General features: G+C 41.1%; 1 protein-coding gene across 1 annotated transcript; it reads right to left on the bottom strand.

Moving 5' to 3' along the window:
- Positions 1-5,342: 5,342 nt before the first annotated feature.
- LOC126990093 (uncharacterized) lies at positions 5,343-9,041 on the bottom strand. The gene is made up of 4 exons (XM_050848648.1): positions 8,536-9,041; positions 7,705-7,829; positions 6,451-7,174; positions 5,343-5,353 (listed from the first exon to the last, which is right to left on the bottom strand). The coding sequence occupies exons 1-4, from the start codon at positions 9,005-9,007 to the stop codon at positions 5,343-5,345; spliced, it is 1,332 nt and encodes a 443-aa protein (XP_050704605.1). The 5' UTR covers positions 9,008-9,041.
- Between the last annotated feature and the right edge of the window lie 9,414 nt (positions 9,042-18,455).

Raw genomic sequence — 18,455 nt, 5'->3', positions numbered from 1 at the left:
AGACTTCAAGTCAAACAGATGCTATGTGACCTTTTCCTCCAGCGCTGAAGCCCAGTCGGCGTGTGATGCTGTTGCGACTCTGCCTATCGCAGGTGCTGGATTTCAAGCGAAACTTCTTCGCTTCGGACAGTGACATGGACTATGTCCCGAACCTATTTGAAGACGCTTTGTTAGAGCCAACTCCCAGGGACAGCCAGGTCCCTCCCCCTCGTTGGTTTGTTGCATACTATAGGAATGGGCGTGGCAACTTCATTCATGCTGCTAGGTACCTCGCCAAAGAAATTGGCACGATCCCTGAGGGGAATCTGAAAAGTATGAAAAGGAGTGTTAGTCAGGGCTAAAGATATTACTCAAGCTAAAATGGTGCAACATCTACCATGCCCTGCTGACAACATGTTTGAAACGGTCAAAGCACATCATACCTTCAATTATAGTAAAGGCAGTATATATAACCATGACCTCTATGAGCTCTCTGAGGAGGAAATATTTGGGATGTGCCCTAGTTCTGTTCATAAGGTGTCCAAGTTAAAGGGTTCAGCTAACATGATACTTCTCACCTTTTTTGGTTCTACCCTCCCTGACCGTGTCAATACTGGCCCCCTCCATCTAGATAAAGCAGACTGGCAGCGATTTACGGAACTTAGCTCCTCTCTTCGTCCGTTGGCTGACTTTGGAACTTGCGACGAGGTTGCATCCTATTTCACTGATGCCCTACATTCTGCAGCCCTTCAATCCGTCCCCAGGACGTCTGGCCAGTTCCCTAAACGTCCTGTTCCTGGTGGAACGCCGCTTGCACAACTGCTGTGCAAGAGAAGCGTGCTGCATTCTCTCGACTTCGTCGTCACCGTGGGGACCCCCAGTGTTTGGATGCTTTTCGGGGAGCGCGTGCTCGAGCACGACGTACTTTCAAGGAGGCTCGACGAATATCTTGGAAGGCTTATCTTTCTTCCATCACTACCAGAACTACACTCACAGAAGTCTTTAACAGAGTTCGTAAGATCTCTGGGAAGTTTCCCCCTCCCCCAGTGCTATCGCATGCAGGGGAGACGGTGGACCCTAAGATTGTTGCTGACCTAATCGCCAAGCACTTTGCCAGTGCCTCTAGGAAAGATCCTATTGCACCAGGGGCTCGTCATCGCTGGGATTTGGAATCACTCGGCGTTAACTTCGCTTCCACCGGAGGAATCTTATAATATCCCATTTTCTTTCCGAGCTGAAGACGGCTTTATCCCAGTGTCATGATTCCTCGCCAGGTCCAGACGACATCCCTTATGCTTTCTTACGCCACATGTCTGACTGTGGTTTTACATTTTTATTGGATCTTTACAATTTCATTTGGCGTACCGGTGATTTTCCATCTCTGTGGAGTGTGGCTGTAATTCTCCCCATTCTGAAGCCTGGGAAAGATCATCTCCAAGCAACTAACTATCGTCCTATTTCTTTAACATCCTGCATTTGTAAAGTGATGGAGAAGATGGTGAATGTCAGGCTTATGTGGTACTTGGAGAGCCGGAATTTATTGACCCCGGTGCAATATGGTTTCCGAAAGGTGCGCTCCACCTCGGATGTTCTTTTATCCTTGGAATCCTCAGTTTGTGAGGCGTTTGCCAATAATCACCACCAGGTGACCGTGTTTTTTGATCTGGAGAAGGCCTATGACGCCGCTTGGTGTCATGGAATTTTACTTAACATGTTTGAGTTTGGTCTTCGTGGCCGTCTCCCTGTTTTTATTCAGGAGTTTTTATCTCGTCGTCTTTTACGGGTTAGAGTAGGGAGTACTCTTTACGAGGTTTGTCCACTTGAGGATGGAGTACCACAGGGAAGTATTATCAGTGTTACGCTATTTGCTGTGGCTATTAATGGAGTCGTTGGTGTCCTGCCTGATGGAGTTCATAGCTCCTTATATGTAGAGGATTTACCCATTTCGTTCTCTGCGGCAAGGATGTCGCTGATTGAACAAAAAATGCAATTGATAATTAATAGAGTCGCCAATGAGCCAAATCACTAAATCAGTTTGAGCTGCCAGATTCACCAGATAAAATAATTTTTCAGAGAAAATGGGGAGAACTTGATCTCATTTTTCTATGTACATTTTGTTGTCATTAAACTGAAATATATAATTATTACAACATTCCCACACATTAATATATGACATAAAGACTAAAATAATGAAAATCATTGTAAAAACATATCCTGTCTCCTTGGACTGTCTGTTTTCCCGGGACAAATTATTATTTTATGTATTGAAGAGTTTAACTCAATGTTTGATTATTTTTTCTTAATATACATTTTTATAAGATAATTTATTTACACAAAACCGACAAATACTTTTTTTTTTTACCATTAATGGTATTTGATAACAAGGATGAGATTGTCCACCGTACCCACCAAAACAATAACAAATCGTACGCAAAGGCTTATCCCACGCCTACTACTGGACTAGACTGGACGCGTTCTACTTGCTGTACCTTACCTGTATTGCTGCTCTTCACTTGCTGTTTCATTTTTGCTGATATCAAACCCCAGGTACGTAAACTTAACTTCCTCTAACTAGGCTGTTATCGTAGGTCCAGTGGCACTCATTAATAGTACCGTGAACTCTTCAGTAGGTCCCAATGTAATCTCTATATATAAACTGTGGTCACATATCCTTATTTCTCTTTCATTCAACATCTTGCATGGGTCTTTGGAGACCAACAGTGGAGAACCTGGTCACAAGCCCTAATGTTACCTGTGTACTCTTCCAGGTTCCAATCCACGACCGAACTAGCCCCCTAAAGCACACCAGCTGACACTCAAGCAGTCCCGAGGTCATGGAGGTCAGTGCTGACATCAGCAAATGGACAGTGCAGACGTTAAAACGTTTTTAAAGTCGAAAGGCATACCATGTTCTGGGTATGGCAAAAGCCAGTTGAAGGACATGGTACTGATGGCACTGCAGCAACCTCATTTAGTGGAAGATGTCCTGCCTCTGAAGGAAGATGATCACACACAGGAGATCTATTAAATTATCTGGGACACAAGTCTTGCTTCCAGATCCAAGGACTCTCACTGAGTGGCAGGAGGACTTGAGTACAATGCCCTATATTACTCAAGCCCATGTACTCATGTATCTGGTCTTAAAACAGGGATGGCCAGCAGAACGCATCCAAGCCTATGAAAAGGAATGTGGCTACCAGCTTTATCAGGAGAGACACATCCAGCATGTTCAAGTAAAAAAGCTGGATTATGATGTGTCGTGCATTAAAGGTACCTGTGTGCATAAACCAACCAGAATGAGACCCCTTACCAAGTTTGGATGTTTGCCTCTTCTAATGGTGACATCCATGCAGCTGGCTGCCAGTGTATAGGGTAAGTAGTAGTTTAGTATTTTTTCAATAATTTTTATAGTATCTTGATGCTTTGCCCTGTTCATTTACCTATATTTTTTTTCATCGTCGTTATACATAAGTATAACATGCACCGCTTTACCTCCCATTAATGGTTATCAGCCTAACCTATACATTTTTGTGATGCCCCAGAGTGGCAGATAAGCATGCCTACAGCCTTTCACTGTGTGGTAGCTCTTTAGCGAGATGCATAGAGTGCTGGCCTGGTAAGCCGGAGGTCGGGAATTCAAATCCCGGTTGAGTGAAAGTTATTTATCTCACAACGGATCAATTTCTCATATGTTTAAGAGTTGGCCTGATGCAAGGAAGCATCAGGGTCATGGAAAAAAGACAGTATATTTCTGTTATCCTTGATCCTCCAATTTATTAGTTTATTAGAGAGGATAATAGCTTCTAGCTGCATGAAAAAGAATAATGTTTATTATCTAAACTTGATTTTTTAATTTCATAATTGGTTGTTTGTGATTCATATTATTTAAAAAAAGCTGGCTAAGCTAACTTTGACTTGATTCTAGATACATTAGTAAAGACAAATCTATTATTCTATTATAGAGATGATGGGGGATGCAAGCACGTCTTTGCATTCATCTTCGCCGTATCAGATTTTGTGCAGCGTTGTGGGGTGCAGCCGGGAAGTGCACAGCGTACCTGCACAGACGTGACTTGCACCTGGGACAAGCCTCGCAGGCAAAATAAGTGTAACTTTAACCTTGTCACCATTGCGAGCAGGTAGGTGCAATACATTTTGTAGAAAACAGTTTGACACCCAAGGACAATAATAACATGTCACCTAGGAGCTACACTCACCATGTCTTGCCTCCATGTCTACTCTTATGCAGGTTTTCTTTTAATTTGTTTATACATTTAGCTGGATTTGGTTTCTATAATCCTACTCATACTTTACAAATCTTTAACAATCCTCCACTTCTAGCTTCTTTCTATTTTTTCCACTCTCCATAACATAAATCCCTTATTTTAGGGTTTATCTTTTTTCCAGCTTTCTAAATTTTTCACAATAAAAATTGCCTTCTTCATTCTTTGTTAAATAAAAATTTCTTAGAATACAAAGAAACAGGTAGATTGAAATGAGGACGGGAGTGTTTAATTTCCTGAGTTAGGTGTGTGGGTGGATGTGGCAGAGAACATGAGTTAATGTGCTTCAACAAATGTGAGTGGTTTGGTGTTACTGAAGACAGGAATGTAGATGTAGTGCAGCAGATTTGTGGGTGGGTATAGTTGAGAACAGGAATGAATGTTTCTTTGAGGCAAGCAGGCTGCCTTTTGACTGCTGTTCACTCCATATATATTGTTTTCTAACATCTCTTACATTAATTTTACAGCACAGGTGCAGGGAACAGCAGATCCAGTACTCAAAAACCTTATAGTTCTGGTAGTTATAAGGCAATATCAGAGTTATATTCCCCTTATACTCCCGACAAAGTTGCAGACGACATTGCAACCACTCTCCAGCATGTACCGGATGCAGCACTGTGGGGTATTGTTCCAGGAAGACCAGCCTCCTCTTTACCCTCTATTACAGGATTAGCAAAATGTTTCTTTTCACAGGACAATCAAGGTGAAAGTTTCATCAATTTTTTAAAGAGTAAGTATACTTATACAATTATTTCAGAAATTTTTGAAAAAACCAAGCGACAACATTTGTGTCCCATATGGAAACAACAGAGAGTGGGGGCAATAACTGCAAGTGTGATACACAAAGCTGCCAGATATAAAAAGAATGATCCTGATAATTACATAGTAAAAGGAATTATGGGGGAGTCTTCCTTTATAGGGAATAGTGCCACTTCTTATGGGCTAAAGTATGAGGCACTTGCAAGAAAATTTTAAGAGACTCAAATGCGTAAGAAGCATAATGGTTTCAAAGTAAAACGTTCAGGTCTTATCATCAGTAAAAATTGCCCCCTCATACGAGCCAGCCCAGATGGTATTGTTTCATGTAGGTGCTGTGGAACTGGGATTTTAGAAATTAAGTGCCCTTTTAAACTTCAATTTCAAACCATGACTGGAGAAGATATTGCTAGGGATGGCTCTTACCATATAAAAATAGGAGAAAAGAATAAAGTTACATTGAAGGAAGAGTCTCAGTGGTATACTCAAATACAAACACAGCTAGGTGCCGGCAACTATTCCTGGTGTGACTTCATTATTTTCACAAAAGCAACACCACACCTAACCATTCAAAGAATTTGCTTTGATGAGGAGAGGTTTAATAGAGAGGTGCAAAAAAGTTTAATTTTTCATGAAAAATTTGTAATGCCAAAATTGCGGGGATGAAGAACTTATTTAGAGGGAACTGACAAGATACTGTTCCATGCTTCTCTCTCTCTCTCTCTCTCTCTCCCATTTATTTATGGACTGTGGTGATACGAAAAATTGTTTTGTATGAGATTTGTATTTGTTCATGTTTAAGATTTCTTTGGGTACCTTACTTGCCCTTTGGGGGCAAAGAAGATTGCTGTCACACAAACAAACAAACAAACACACACACACACACACACACACACACACACACACACACACACACACACACACACACACACACACACACACACAAACACAGAGCATGTAACTTTATATGATGAATCTCAGATGATGTAATAAAATATCTGGAAACAAAAGTAGTTTTATTCACACCTTCATTGACTTATTCATATCCGATAAACCTAATCCAAATTCATAAACAAAATAGTGTACCATAACATTACATAATTATGTGAATTCAGAGCCCTTAAGTATATAATGATATTTGTAAATATAGACATGAACATTGACATTTGTGTCAACATTTAGTTGCACAGAGAGGGCATTAAATTGCAGAAAACAGCAACTATTACTGAAATTTGATGCAAAAGGGGCCAAAGCTTATTATCGAGCTGTCCTGATAAAATTTTGAAATTCTTCATTCTTTCAATAGCACGTTCAACATGCACCCTCAATGAAGCAACCTCCCTTGTTCTGATTCTTTCTTGTGCATTTAGTGCCCTTCCTGAACCATCCTCTTTCTTGCGAGTTAGGGGTGGCATGTGCAGTTTTGCACCACATTGCAGCAGTAGGTCTCCAATATTGAACCCTCTATCCACCATGACAGCATCTCCTGGTTCAATTTTGTCTATCAGTTCAACCTCTGCAATGTGCCTATCAGATGTGTTACCACCATATGGAGTTGACACAAATGTAATAATTCCTGTTGGTGTTATGCCAACAAGAACTTTGGCAGTGTTGTGATGCTTATACATGGAGTATGTCATTGCTTGAGCAGAGCAGTTTGCTGGTTTGTTGATATAAATCTCTGTGCAATCCAAAATTACCCTTGTATCTGCATACTTTACTGGATACCAATCAGGAAGGTTGTCCCTAACTTGCTGAGCTGAAGGCCACAATAGCCACGGTTGCAGTACCTCATACAATACATTTATCCAGGTATTAGTGATGCATGAAACTGAAGCTTGTGAGACTGCAAATAAGTCGCCTAAAAACCAGCCCGGAAAACCTTGACGGATGTACACAAGTGTAATTAAATACTCATCAAAAGTATCTAGTATTTTCTTACGGCCACGTGCCCCTTTCTTTAAATTTTCCTTTATGCTTTTTGGCCCTTTCCAGTAATTAATTGTTTTTGCTCTCTTTTTAATGGTCTGATAAATAGAAATCAAAACACTTTTGTTAGGAAGACCTGTATAGCGCTGAACACTCTTGTCACTAGCAAGAATCCTTCCTCTGGTCCGGGCTCTCTGATCAGTAGGTGCTTCTGTTAGATCTGCCTCCTGAAAAGCATAAAAAAGATATATAATATATATATATATATATATATATATATATATATATATATATATATATATATATATATATATATATATATATATATATATATAACTTTCAACAGTTTTCCTTACTTGACTCCAACTTCCTTTTGCCTCAGCGAAAGCGGACACATACCAAAAGAAGCGCAATGAAATTATCTATCTAATGGTGTATAGCGTCACCTTTCCGTTCACTCAAAATTTTGAGATATAGGCCTTTGAAAAAATATAAGATTTTATACACGGCGGGGCAAGCCGCTATGACAAGATAAAACGCGCTGGCTGGCTCTCTCTCTCTCTCTCTCTCTCTCTCTCTCTCTCTCTCTCTCTCTCTCTCTCTCTCTCTCTCTCTCTCTCTCTCTCTCTCTCTCTCTCTCTATCTGTATGTGTGTCTGTGTGTGTGTGTGTGTGTGTGTGTGTGTGTGTGTGTTTCGCTTGCTCGTACATCGCCTTCTGAGGCGTTTTACTTGTTTATATATGTATATATAACTAACCCTTTCAACTTGTACTCCAACATCCTTGGGCTCAGCTGCTGAAGTAGTAGCAATGGCTGATGCTGAATAGGTGTGATCCTGTGGTTCCGGCACTACCTCTATCTGGAGAAACTGTTCAGCATCAACTGTGGGAAAATGAAATATAAAGTTCAGATATATGTATCATTCAAAAGACATTTCTACACAATGTCACATATAGGAGCACACAGCCTGCTGCTAGCTCAGCGGCAGAGCAATTAAACTAAAACCCCTAACTTACGGCCTCTGCCCCCCTCGACTAGAGTAATTCTTACATGTTTCAGGAATGATTTGTGAATGTCATTTTATAGAAGGAAATATCTTAGAGTAATTAATACTTTCAACTTCTACAATCCTGTCAGCTACACATGTTTCCAACTTATAAAATAGTAATAAACTTTTACAAGTTGAAACAGTAATGATTAACCTGAAATTCTAAAGTGAATGAGCTGTTTTAAAGTAAATAAACACTAATTTGGCTTCCTTGGCAATGCTTAAGTTTTTTTCCATTACTCAAGTAAGTTTGCTATGCTTAGGTAAAGAAATGCAGGCAATTACTTCATTCATCAGTGTAGGTACAAGTGGTGAATGTTTTCAAGTCGGCTACATGGCACCGATTTATAGAATAACACAATTTCCCTAGACAAAACTCATGTAATAAGTTATTTCTTACACGATTTCTACATTCTAGACCTTCTAAAAGGGATAATAAACCTAATCTGATGTAAAGCAACCCACTTGTAAATTTGTACCATAAATTTACCATAAAAGATGTTGAAATCAACACTAAAACTGCATGGTATAGTAACATACCTTGAACTGATGCATTGTGAGCCCATGTCTCGACTTCAATATGGACATCAGTTTGTACTTCTTCGTCAGTTTCCTTTATGAAGTCAATGTTGACTGGCAAGGCAGGGGCAGAGTGTGAAGAGGGCAGTGACTGGGTTAGTGGTTCTTGATCGCCTCTGTCAGCCGCTGGTGTTCGTGCTCCAAGCCCACTGATGGCACCAGCGTTGTTTTTCGGCCTCCATTGATTGTAGCCGAACAACTCTGGATCAGGATGCGATGGTGACGGCCCGTTGTTCCAGTCTATAAAGTGATTTGAGCACAGTGCATGGTGTCGGGTGGCTTTCCATGTAGGTCCCCTCTTACATCTGGTCACCCACAAACGTCTTCGGGCAGCCTCTTTTTTCTTTGGAAAACGAGCCCAGCCCTTCACCTCAGGATCCTTCTTCTGCGAAGAGGATTTGCAGTCGGCAACAGCACATATGTAGACTGTCATGTTCGAGGACAGTAGCAGCAACAAGTAAATAAGCGCGCGGATGTTTGTTTTGGTTCTGGCAGGAGGGTTCGTCAATTTCGATTTCGGCGTCAACTGAGCAGATCATTTCGGCTTCGGCCACACATTTTCGTTTTTTTCGCAAAAAACACGTAACGGTTATGTGTTCCATACTTACTGTGCGAAGAATAATCTCTAGAAAGGCGATACAAATTATTTTTTTGTAATATTCGCTTTGGTTCACTCGTGAAAAATGATGTAGCTGCAACACCCCTTCGATCACTGTTTCGCCTCTAAAAAGATATTTACATTATGTACTTGAGTTGACATCATAAATTATTATAGACAAATAACATTGTGTTTATATTAGTAAGAATATTGGTATTGAAAATTAATATGTATGGTAAATAAGATTTTTTTCAGGATGCCACTTGGCTGAGCGAGACAAATTCTCCCCGCGTAATTAAGCGTGCTGGTGACTCATGATAGTCTGGTAGCAGAACCCTGATTTTTATGTGGACCTTGCAAAAATACCCCCCAAGCAGGTTATGATTGATTTTGGTAGATGAAGTTATGCAGAATCAGAATCTGAATGATGCCAAGCTGGCATCATTGAGGAAATTGAGAAATTCAAGATGACGTCCAAGATGGCCGCCGCGAGGATCCAAAATCTTTAAATGGCTGTCATTTCGTCATTTATTGGCCGATTTTATAATGTAACATATCAATTCTAAGGTTTTTGGGGTCAAGGAATTCAATTTTAGCAATAAAAACACTGCAGATCCTCAAATTATTGAGTTACACATATTTTTTTTTAAACCAGTTCCAAGATTTTGATTGGTAACTGATCCTAGGTGGTTGTTCTCCATTAGCCAAGAGCCTGACAAAGCAAGTAGTTAATGTGCTCATGTAATACACTTTTGCTTCATCTCAGGTACTCCTAATCATAGGACAGAAAGCAGAAATTAATATCATAACATTGTTCTTTTCTTTTCAGAAAGGGTAACGTTGAAGCCTGCGAAACTGGCCTTTTTGTCTCTTTGTTTTACTTTCTGGTGGTGGTGGTGCTTGAAGCTGATGATTTTTTTAATATGATTTTTTTAATATCTTTTCAGATGGAATGAATATTGACAGATGAAAATGGCTGAGTGTTACTTCAAACTGATGGGCAGCTGCAGTGAGCCCAAGAGCCAGGTTTTGACCATTGCTGGGAGAGATAGGATCCAGTCCATAATCAACGCAAGCATAAAACGTGGTGACACATTACCAACAGACTTAGAATTTAATATCAGAGAAAACAGTGACTTTACAGTTCAATGCCATCGATCGTGTGTATCATCATATACATCAAAGCACAAAATTGGAAGGGCTCTGCAGAAACAGCAAAAGTCTCCTAGTGAACAACCACCAGCGAAACGAACAAGAAGGTCTCAATCACAGTCAGAATTTACCTTCCAAACCCACTGCATATTCTGCGGGGAGAAATGTGCCGAACAAAAGGACTACAGGAACCCTGGCAGATGGAGACCTGTAAGTCGCTGTCGAACTATAGGGTCAACAGACAAGAACTTCAAAGAGACAATTCTTCAGGTGTGCCGTGACCGAAATGATCAGTGGGCTAAAGATGTTGAACTTCGTGTTCTTGGCGCAGTTAGTGATCTGCATGCGGCTGACGCACGTTATCATCGGGACTGCAGGCCATCATTCATGGGTCCGAAATCATTGAAAACTGAAAGTAAACCTCAAAAGGATCCAGCATTTTCCAGGCTCGTCACGTATATGGAATCTGACATGAGCAAACTGTGGGCTTCAACTGAGGTTCACAAACAGTACACTGATGACGGTGGCATTCAACTTCAAAGACGGAACTTAGTTGATGCACTGGGAAAGCATTTTGGCGAACGACTCTTGCTATTGTCCTGCAAAGGATTAGCAACCCTTTTGGTATTCAGATCACGTGCGTCCGAGCTAGTGCACTTAGAAGACGACTCTGATGACAATGAACATGCAATAAAGACAGTTGCAAGTCTGATTGTCCAGGAAGCAAAAACCATTGATCTCGACTCCAAGAGCTTCTGTACACGAATAAATGAACAAATTGCTCTGACTGAATCTGGTAGTACATTGATGTCCTTGTTGTCTGAAATCAGTCCAAAACTTTCTGGCTCACTCCCTGCACTTCTCATAGGAAACATGATTACCGGAGCTGTCAAACATAGACCTACCTCATTACAAGTTGCGCTTGGTGTTTATGCAAGAGAAAAACACTTGATAAATACGTTGCATGACTTCTCCGTGACATGTTCATATGATGAAGTCCTGCGGTTCAAATCATCTGCTGCACACAATACTGCTGATCTTACAAAAGTGCAGGGTATATTCAAAGCTGAAGATGGTTTGATTCAAACAGTCATCGACAACTATGATGCCAATATTTCATCTCTCAGTGGCTTAAAATCTACTCATGCACTCACAATGTTGATGTGCCAGTCTCAAGCTGATCCAGCTACAAATGAAGAAGATGTAGAACACAGAATTCCCAGAGTCAGCAAAGCCAATATGAAATTGCCAGATGATGAAACTAATATACATCACTACAATGGCCTAAAGCACCCAGGTATGCTGGATGTACCTCCTTTAACTCCAGAAGCACAAGGTCGGTTACAGGTATGGCAGAACATTAGTCTGAAGAGAGCACAGGAGCTAGATCTTCAATTCCTCAAATCTGTAACATCAAATGACAATGTTGCAGAGTATGGAGGGCACATAACCAAGGTGGCTCGGGAACAAAACCACACAGTTCGACCAGCCACTACGACTCGGTATAGGCCGCTGATTGACCTGAAACCCTCAGACCCATCAACAATAAAGACAGCTCTGGTTGAGGCTCAAGCATTGACATCAGACTGTGGTCAAAACTTCGTCATCATCACAGCCGACCAACAGTTGTACAAAGTCATCCTGGATAACATATGGTCATCTCCAGAGTTGTTTGGAAACATCTATCCCCGCTTAGGAGGATTCCACACAGTTATGAGCTTCTGTGGGTGTGTCGGCAAACTGATGATGGATTCTGGACTCCCAGACATTCTGAAAACGACCTTTGGTGGAGTGGAGAAAATGTTGTCTGGAAAGAAATACCCAACAGAATGTGAGGGCATTCAGACTGCTTGCTGAAGAAATTCTTCGGAAGTATATCAAAGAAATAGACTCTTTTGAAGATTTGGAGACCTGGATGGCAGATCTATCAACCAAAAGCAAAACTGCGAAACTCTGGCTAGATGGCTTCATCCGACCAGTGCTCATCATTATGGCATTCACGCGTGCAGAACGGGAATCGGACTGGCCGCTTCATCTCTGGGCGTTATCCCAAATGTTGCCATACTTTTTTGCCGCTGGTCATGTAAACTACGCTAGATATGGCATGTACTATCTTCGCTCCATGGAAGCACTGCCACCTGAGATTACAGAAAAGTTTCTCAGAGGCCAACATACGATGAGACACACAGCTGGAGCATCAAACGCCACATGGAGTGACATGTACATTGAAAGCACATTCATGCGGTTTGGGCATAGTCATGGAGGTTTGACAGGACTCACAATGAACAGCAATGCCACCAAAAGATGGTCACTCAGTCTCCACAGCTGCAGCAGGCTTGCCCATGACATCCAAGCCATGCGAGACAACATTCAACAACCCTCAGTTTACCACAAAGAAGAGTCCCGAGCACAGATCCGATCAGATGCACATGACAGACAAAGCCTACAAAAAAAGTTGGAGCATTGTATCGATCCTCTCGATCCAACTGGTCACCCCAAGGAACTGTTCAACATTGCCACAGGAGAACTTGCTTCCTCGACGGTGAATGTAGACGAAGCCTTGCTGCCTTGGCACTGGGAAAACAGTCTGCAGAAGCATACGAAGCAAAGCTGCCAGATGGATTCCATGAAACAATCAGCTGTCCAGTAACTACGATGGCAACCAAACGAAAGAAGACAACACTACATGGGCGGTCTGATCCTACCTTTGACACTGAAGTTATCTTCACTAGGACTATTGGACTTATGGATACAGAAGATTTCAATTTGAGGGAACTCTTTGACTATGAACTTTCCCAAATTCCAACTTCCCTTTTCACAGACGAAGGTAACCTACGACCCGCTACATCAAAGTCGAAACTGAAGAATTCTTTGGGAGTTGAACGATCCTCTCGAATAACACCAAACCCAGAGGTAGTTGTGCTTGATGGCTGTGCAATACTTTGGACAATTCACTGGCCTGTTCCTGGAAGAATCATTGATCTCATTGCAGCCGTGGAAACATACTTGAGACAGAAACTGGTCCAAAGTGATGTGTATCTGGTGTTTGACAGATACCACGCGTATAGCCCAAAGGATTGCACAAGGAGTCGACGGTCTTCAATTACAGAAAGCAGTCCATTCCATCTGACTTTGAACTCACCACTTCCCTCTCAAGCTGCGTCACTGTCTATTGTGGACAACAAAGTACAGATCATTAACTTACTGTGTGATGCTTTAGTGGATCGTTTTCAAACAGATAGAACTGACAAGGAACTAGTCATCACGGGACCAGATCCTGTGCCATATTCCATCCAAAAAGGAATGTGTCTAAGGAGGACAGATTTGAAAGTGACACACGAAGAAGCTGATGTTATTATTGTCAACCATGTAGTGGATGTCGCAAGAGGAACACAGAAAACGATACACATCATTTGTGATGACACAGATGTCTTTGTCCTGTTGGTTCATTTTGTTGCATCTGAAGGTCTCTGTAACAATATTTTCTTGGTTCCAACCCGTCCGTCAAGGAATGCCATAGACATTGGTGCGACAGCAAACCAGCATGCAGAAATAGCCAAGTATCTACTTCCGCTGCATGCCCTAACTGGCTGTGATACAGTGAGTACACTGTATGGAATAGGGAAAGTCAAAGCATTGAAAGTCCTCAAACACGGGCATCATCCTCCTTGCTTGGAGACAGCGAAACAGATGAAAAGGACTTGGAAAAGCAAGCTGTTGCATTCATTGCTAAATGCTACGGCAGCAAGGCAACTGGCTCGATGTCAGAGGTTCGCTACAGCATGTGGCAGCACAAACCGCAAAAAGCAAATCTCGGAAATTCAAACTAGCGACCCTTCCACCCAGCTCCAGAGCATTTGCTTTGCATATCAAGAGAGCCCAATATCAAGCATCTCTATGGAAAGCAGCACTGCAGTCTGATCCCCCAGCTTTGGCTGCCTCGGATTTTGGGTGGAAACCAGACCATGACAGCCAAACTCTTCTCCTAATTCCACTTCCACCCGACACAATGGCTGCTCCCGACAGAGTACTGAACCTTTTGTGCTGCAGCTGTCATTCATCAACAGACGTATGTTCCACTAGGAGGTGCTTGTGCCGCAAAAATGATATTGCTTGCAGTACCTTCTGCAATTGCAGTGTCGACTCCAGTCTAAACTGTTGCAATCCTCTTAACAAAGCCCTCCAGGATGCCGCTTTGGATGACACCGATGACGAAGACGACGACACAGAGAGTGAAAATGAGGACTCTCTCCCTTAAAATGAATGACTTCATGGTTCTTTAGTTACACCAACAAAGTGACTGCAAATTTAGAATGTGTTTGCTCACTAAAAAAGTGTCATTCTAGTTTTCTGAATTTCTAAATGCTGTCAGATAAATTTTGTTCGAACAGAATTATCATTTTATTAATTGAAAAAGTTGATAGCTCAATAATTTGAGGATCTGCAATCTTTTTATTGCTAACATTGAATTCCTTGACCCCAAAAACCTTAGAATTGATATGTTACAATATAAAATTGGCCAAAAAATGACGAAATGACAGCCATTTAAAGATTTTGGATCCTTGCGGCGGCCATCTTGGACGCCATCTTGAATTTCTCAATTTCCTCAATGATGCCAGCTTGGCATCATTCAGATTCTGATTCTACATAACTTCCTCTACCAAAATCAATCATAACCTGCTTGGGGGGTATTTTTGCAAGGTTGAGCCACCCAGCTACCAGACTACACCCCACCAGGGCCGTCGCGCGGGGAGGGAGCGGGATCAGCAGGAGGGGGCGGGGCGGGGCGGGGCGGCCAGAAAATGAAGTTCAATACATTAACTTTTTTTCATGCATAATCAACGCTCAGACAAATTAACAGCTAGGGTGGTGGCGATAAAACCAGCGATAATGACAGGGCGGCGGTGGTGGTGCCTGTGGGATGTTCCTTAATCACCGTCATCACCAAGCAGATTCTTGAGCCACCGGAACACCACCACAATGGAGGCAGCAGTGCTGGCTAGAACTTACATTAGCACTGGGATCTTGAACAAGTAGCGCGCCGTGCGAGTCATGTGCTCAGTATGTGCCTTCCCTCTGTGCCGGTGTAGGAGGCCCAGCTCACTCCCCGGGTTGAAATCACTCTAGAGTAATCTGGACCTAGGATGATATCACTCTAGAGTGATATCATCCTAGGTTCAGATCACTCTAGGATGAAATCACTCTAGAGTAGTCTGGACCTAGGTTGAAATCACTCTAGAGTAATCTGGACCTAGGATGATATCACTCTAGACTAGAGTGATATCATCCTAGGTTCAGATCACTCAAGGATGAAATCATTCTAGAGTGAGCTGGAACTAGGTTCAGATCACTCCCCGGGTTGAAATCACTCAAGAGTAATCTGGACCTTGGATGAAATCACTTTAGAGGTAAGTTAAATCAAATTCGCTAAACTCTGTTGCCTTATTCTTGCTTGTGTTGAAAGCAAAGACCACATCAGGCAAAACCTGCGGCCATTGACCTTTCAGCCCTCCTAACACCTTCAGCAGGGACGACTGTATTGTCCGGTTGTTTCACTCTTCTAAACCGTTGGCTTGGGGATGATATGCACTGGTGATTCGTTGCACCGCATCCAGAAGACCATGCAGCTCCCTCGACACATTGTTCACAAAATCACGACCCTGGTCATTGATTTGGATAGCTGGAACGCCATGGCGACATACGGTATCATAGATGAAGACATATACACTTCTGGCAGTCTTGTCCTTCTGCGGTTCTGCTTCAATCTATTTGGTGAAGTAGATCACCATAATCGCCATACAGACATAGCCCTCCTCTGATGGTGTCAAGGAGCATATGTCTATACCAACTTGTTTCCATTGCTTTGCGGGAATAGGTACAGGGTGAAGGTCCGATGAATTCGTCTGGAGCCTAGTACTGGCCTTCTGACAACGATCACGTTTTGCTGGGTATTTCTTCACATCAGCTGCAACACCAGACCACCAAAATCTCTAAATTAATTTACTGGCATAAGTAGAATGCCCTTGCTTATATTGACTGAAAAATGTTGTGGATGACTGAACCACTGAACTTGCAGTATGTGTGTGTGTGTGTGTGTGTGTGTGTGTGTGTGTGTGTGTGTGTGTGTGTGTGTGTGTGTGTGTAATCCACTGTAATACTTTTTTTCAGTTAACTTACCCGTCCATAATTTTGGCCAATGTCTTATCCTCCTGATGTGGCCTCCAAGAGCTTTTGACTGTGTGGAATTATTGTTGAGAACAGTGTCCATGTGTCTTGAGGGTACTGGTAACTTGACACATGGACACTGTTCTCCTTCTTTCAACTTCTTCTAATTAGAATGACTCAGGTGGACAACTGAAATGAAAAGTTTGGGTCATGATGACAATTGATCATTCTCTTAGAAATATGTTGGTTTTTTGAATTACTTCGTTTCATATTCATTGAATAATATAAAACTTACTTGTTAATATCTTGATGCCTTATGCTTGAAAACAGTTCTGCATTGTAAGACATACTTAGATGCCTTCCGACGGAAGTTTGCCTTCTTTCCTTGATCACTCCTGCACCAGTCTGGATATTTACTCTCCATCAGTCTTAACTCTGCTTCCTTACGGGCAAGAGGTCTCTCAAATAGGCTGTTGATTTCAGTTTTTTTTTACCTTGCATTTTTTAAATGGAGTTTCGTGAAATACAAACATATTTCCTGTCAAGTAAATATCCAGATTGGTGATCATGGAAAGAAGTCAAACTTCCGTCGGAAGGCATCTAAGTATGTCTTGCAGAATGCAGAACTGTTTTACAAGCATAAGGCATCAAGAAATGACCCCAAAAGTAAGTTTTATATTCAATAAATATTATTATTATTATAATTATTATTATTATCATTATCATTATTATTACCATTATTGTTATTATTATTATTATTATTATTATTATTATTATTATTATTATTATTATTATTATTATTATTATTATTATTATTATTATTATTATTATTATTATTATTATTATTATTATTATTATTATTATTATTATTATTATTATCATTCTTTTGAAATCCATGAAAGGGCATCAGGGAGAATCCTAATACTGATATAGACCCAAGCAGGGTCCTCCCACTGCGCAAATATGGATATGAAAAGGAAAAGATAAAATAAAAGAAAGGGAGTAAATACTTAGCAAGTTAACAGGAAGGTTTAACTTTTGTTTTAGATTGTATCAATAGCAACTTCTGAAACAATTGCATCTGAAAGTAGATTCCACACTTTAGTCAAACTGAGGATAAATGTTCGGGACAATTGGTTGGTTGAGCAAAAAACTTGCTGAAAAGCATGCACGTTGAAACATAAATTATGACGTATTCGGCGAACAGGCTGAAATCGAGCAGGTAATGCACTATGAAGAGGATGTTCATTATTATTGACAATTCTGAAAAGCATGGTCAATGCACCAACGACTCGACGATGTATGCTAAAATTAGGCGGTATAAATTTTATTGAATTAAAAGAACGATCCAAAAGCTTTAAATGAGATGGAGCAGCTGACATCCAAACTGGACTACAATACTCAAAGAAAGGTAAAATTAAGGGGAAAAAAAACTATTTAAAACATTCTTATCATCATTAAAAATGGCTCTGCATTTTCGCAACAAATCAATCTTCTGGGAAATTAGGAAAGAAGTTATCCTAATATGATTTTCAAAAGTCAATTTAGAATCTAAAGTTACCCAAAGAAGTTTTAATGAATTACAGGATTTATTTACTTGGTTGTTAATTATAATATTCGGATTAGGGGGATGGAGGGTCCTTGAACGACTAGAAAGGATAACATTGGTCTTGACTGGACGTAATTTCATACCCCAACATCAAGAAAAGATCAAATAAAGATCAGAGCTCAATTGTGTTGTTCCGTGATATATAAATGAAGGATCAGGAACATGACAAAATAAAAGAAGTGTCATCAGCATAAGCCATCAAATGGGAAGAAATCCCATGCCACATATCACTAGCATAAAAAATAAGAAGAGGCCCAAGAACATTGCCTTGGGGGACACCAGACGTGAAATGAGAGAAACTACTAAAATAGCCATCAATACCAACATGTTGGTGCCTGTCAGATAAAAAATCCAGAA

Source organism: Eriocheir sinensis, unplaced genomic scaffold (assembly GCF_024679095.1).
Source record: "Eriocheir sinensis breed Jianghai 21 unplaced genomic scaffold, ASM2467909v1 Scaffold1446, whole genome shotgun sequence".
Taxonomy (NCBI): Eukaryota; Metazoa; Arthropoda; class Malacostraca; order Decapoda; family Varunidae; genus Eriocheir; species Eriocheir sinensis.
Note: the sequence above shows the minus strand (reverse complement) of the source record. Positions and strands in the feature narration are given on the sequence as shown.

What these genes read in the sequence shown, in the direction of transcription:
- LOC126990093 (XM_050848648.1), bottom strand. Translation starts at nt 9,007, where the DNA reads ATGACAGTCTACATATGTGCTGTTGCCGACTGCAAATCCTCTTCGCAG. An exon ending in TCACAATGCATCAGTTCAAG is followed by an intron (nt 7,830 to 8,535) that starts GTATGTTACTAT and finishes ATTTTCCCACAG; the next exon opens with TTGATGCTGAACAGTTTCTC. An exon ending in TTGGAGTACAAGTTGAAAGG is followed by an intron (nt 7,175 to 7,704) that starts GTTAGTTATATA and finishes TATGCTTTTCAG; the next exon opens with GAGGCAGATCTAACAGAAGC.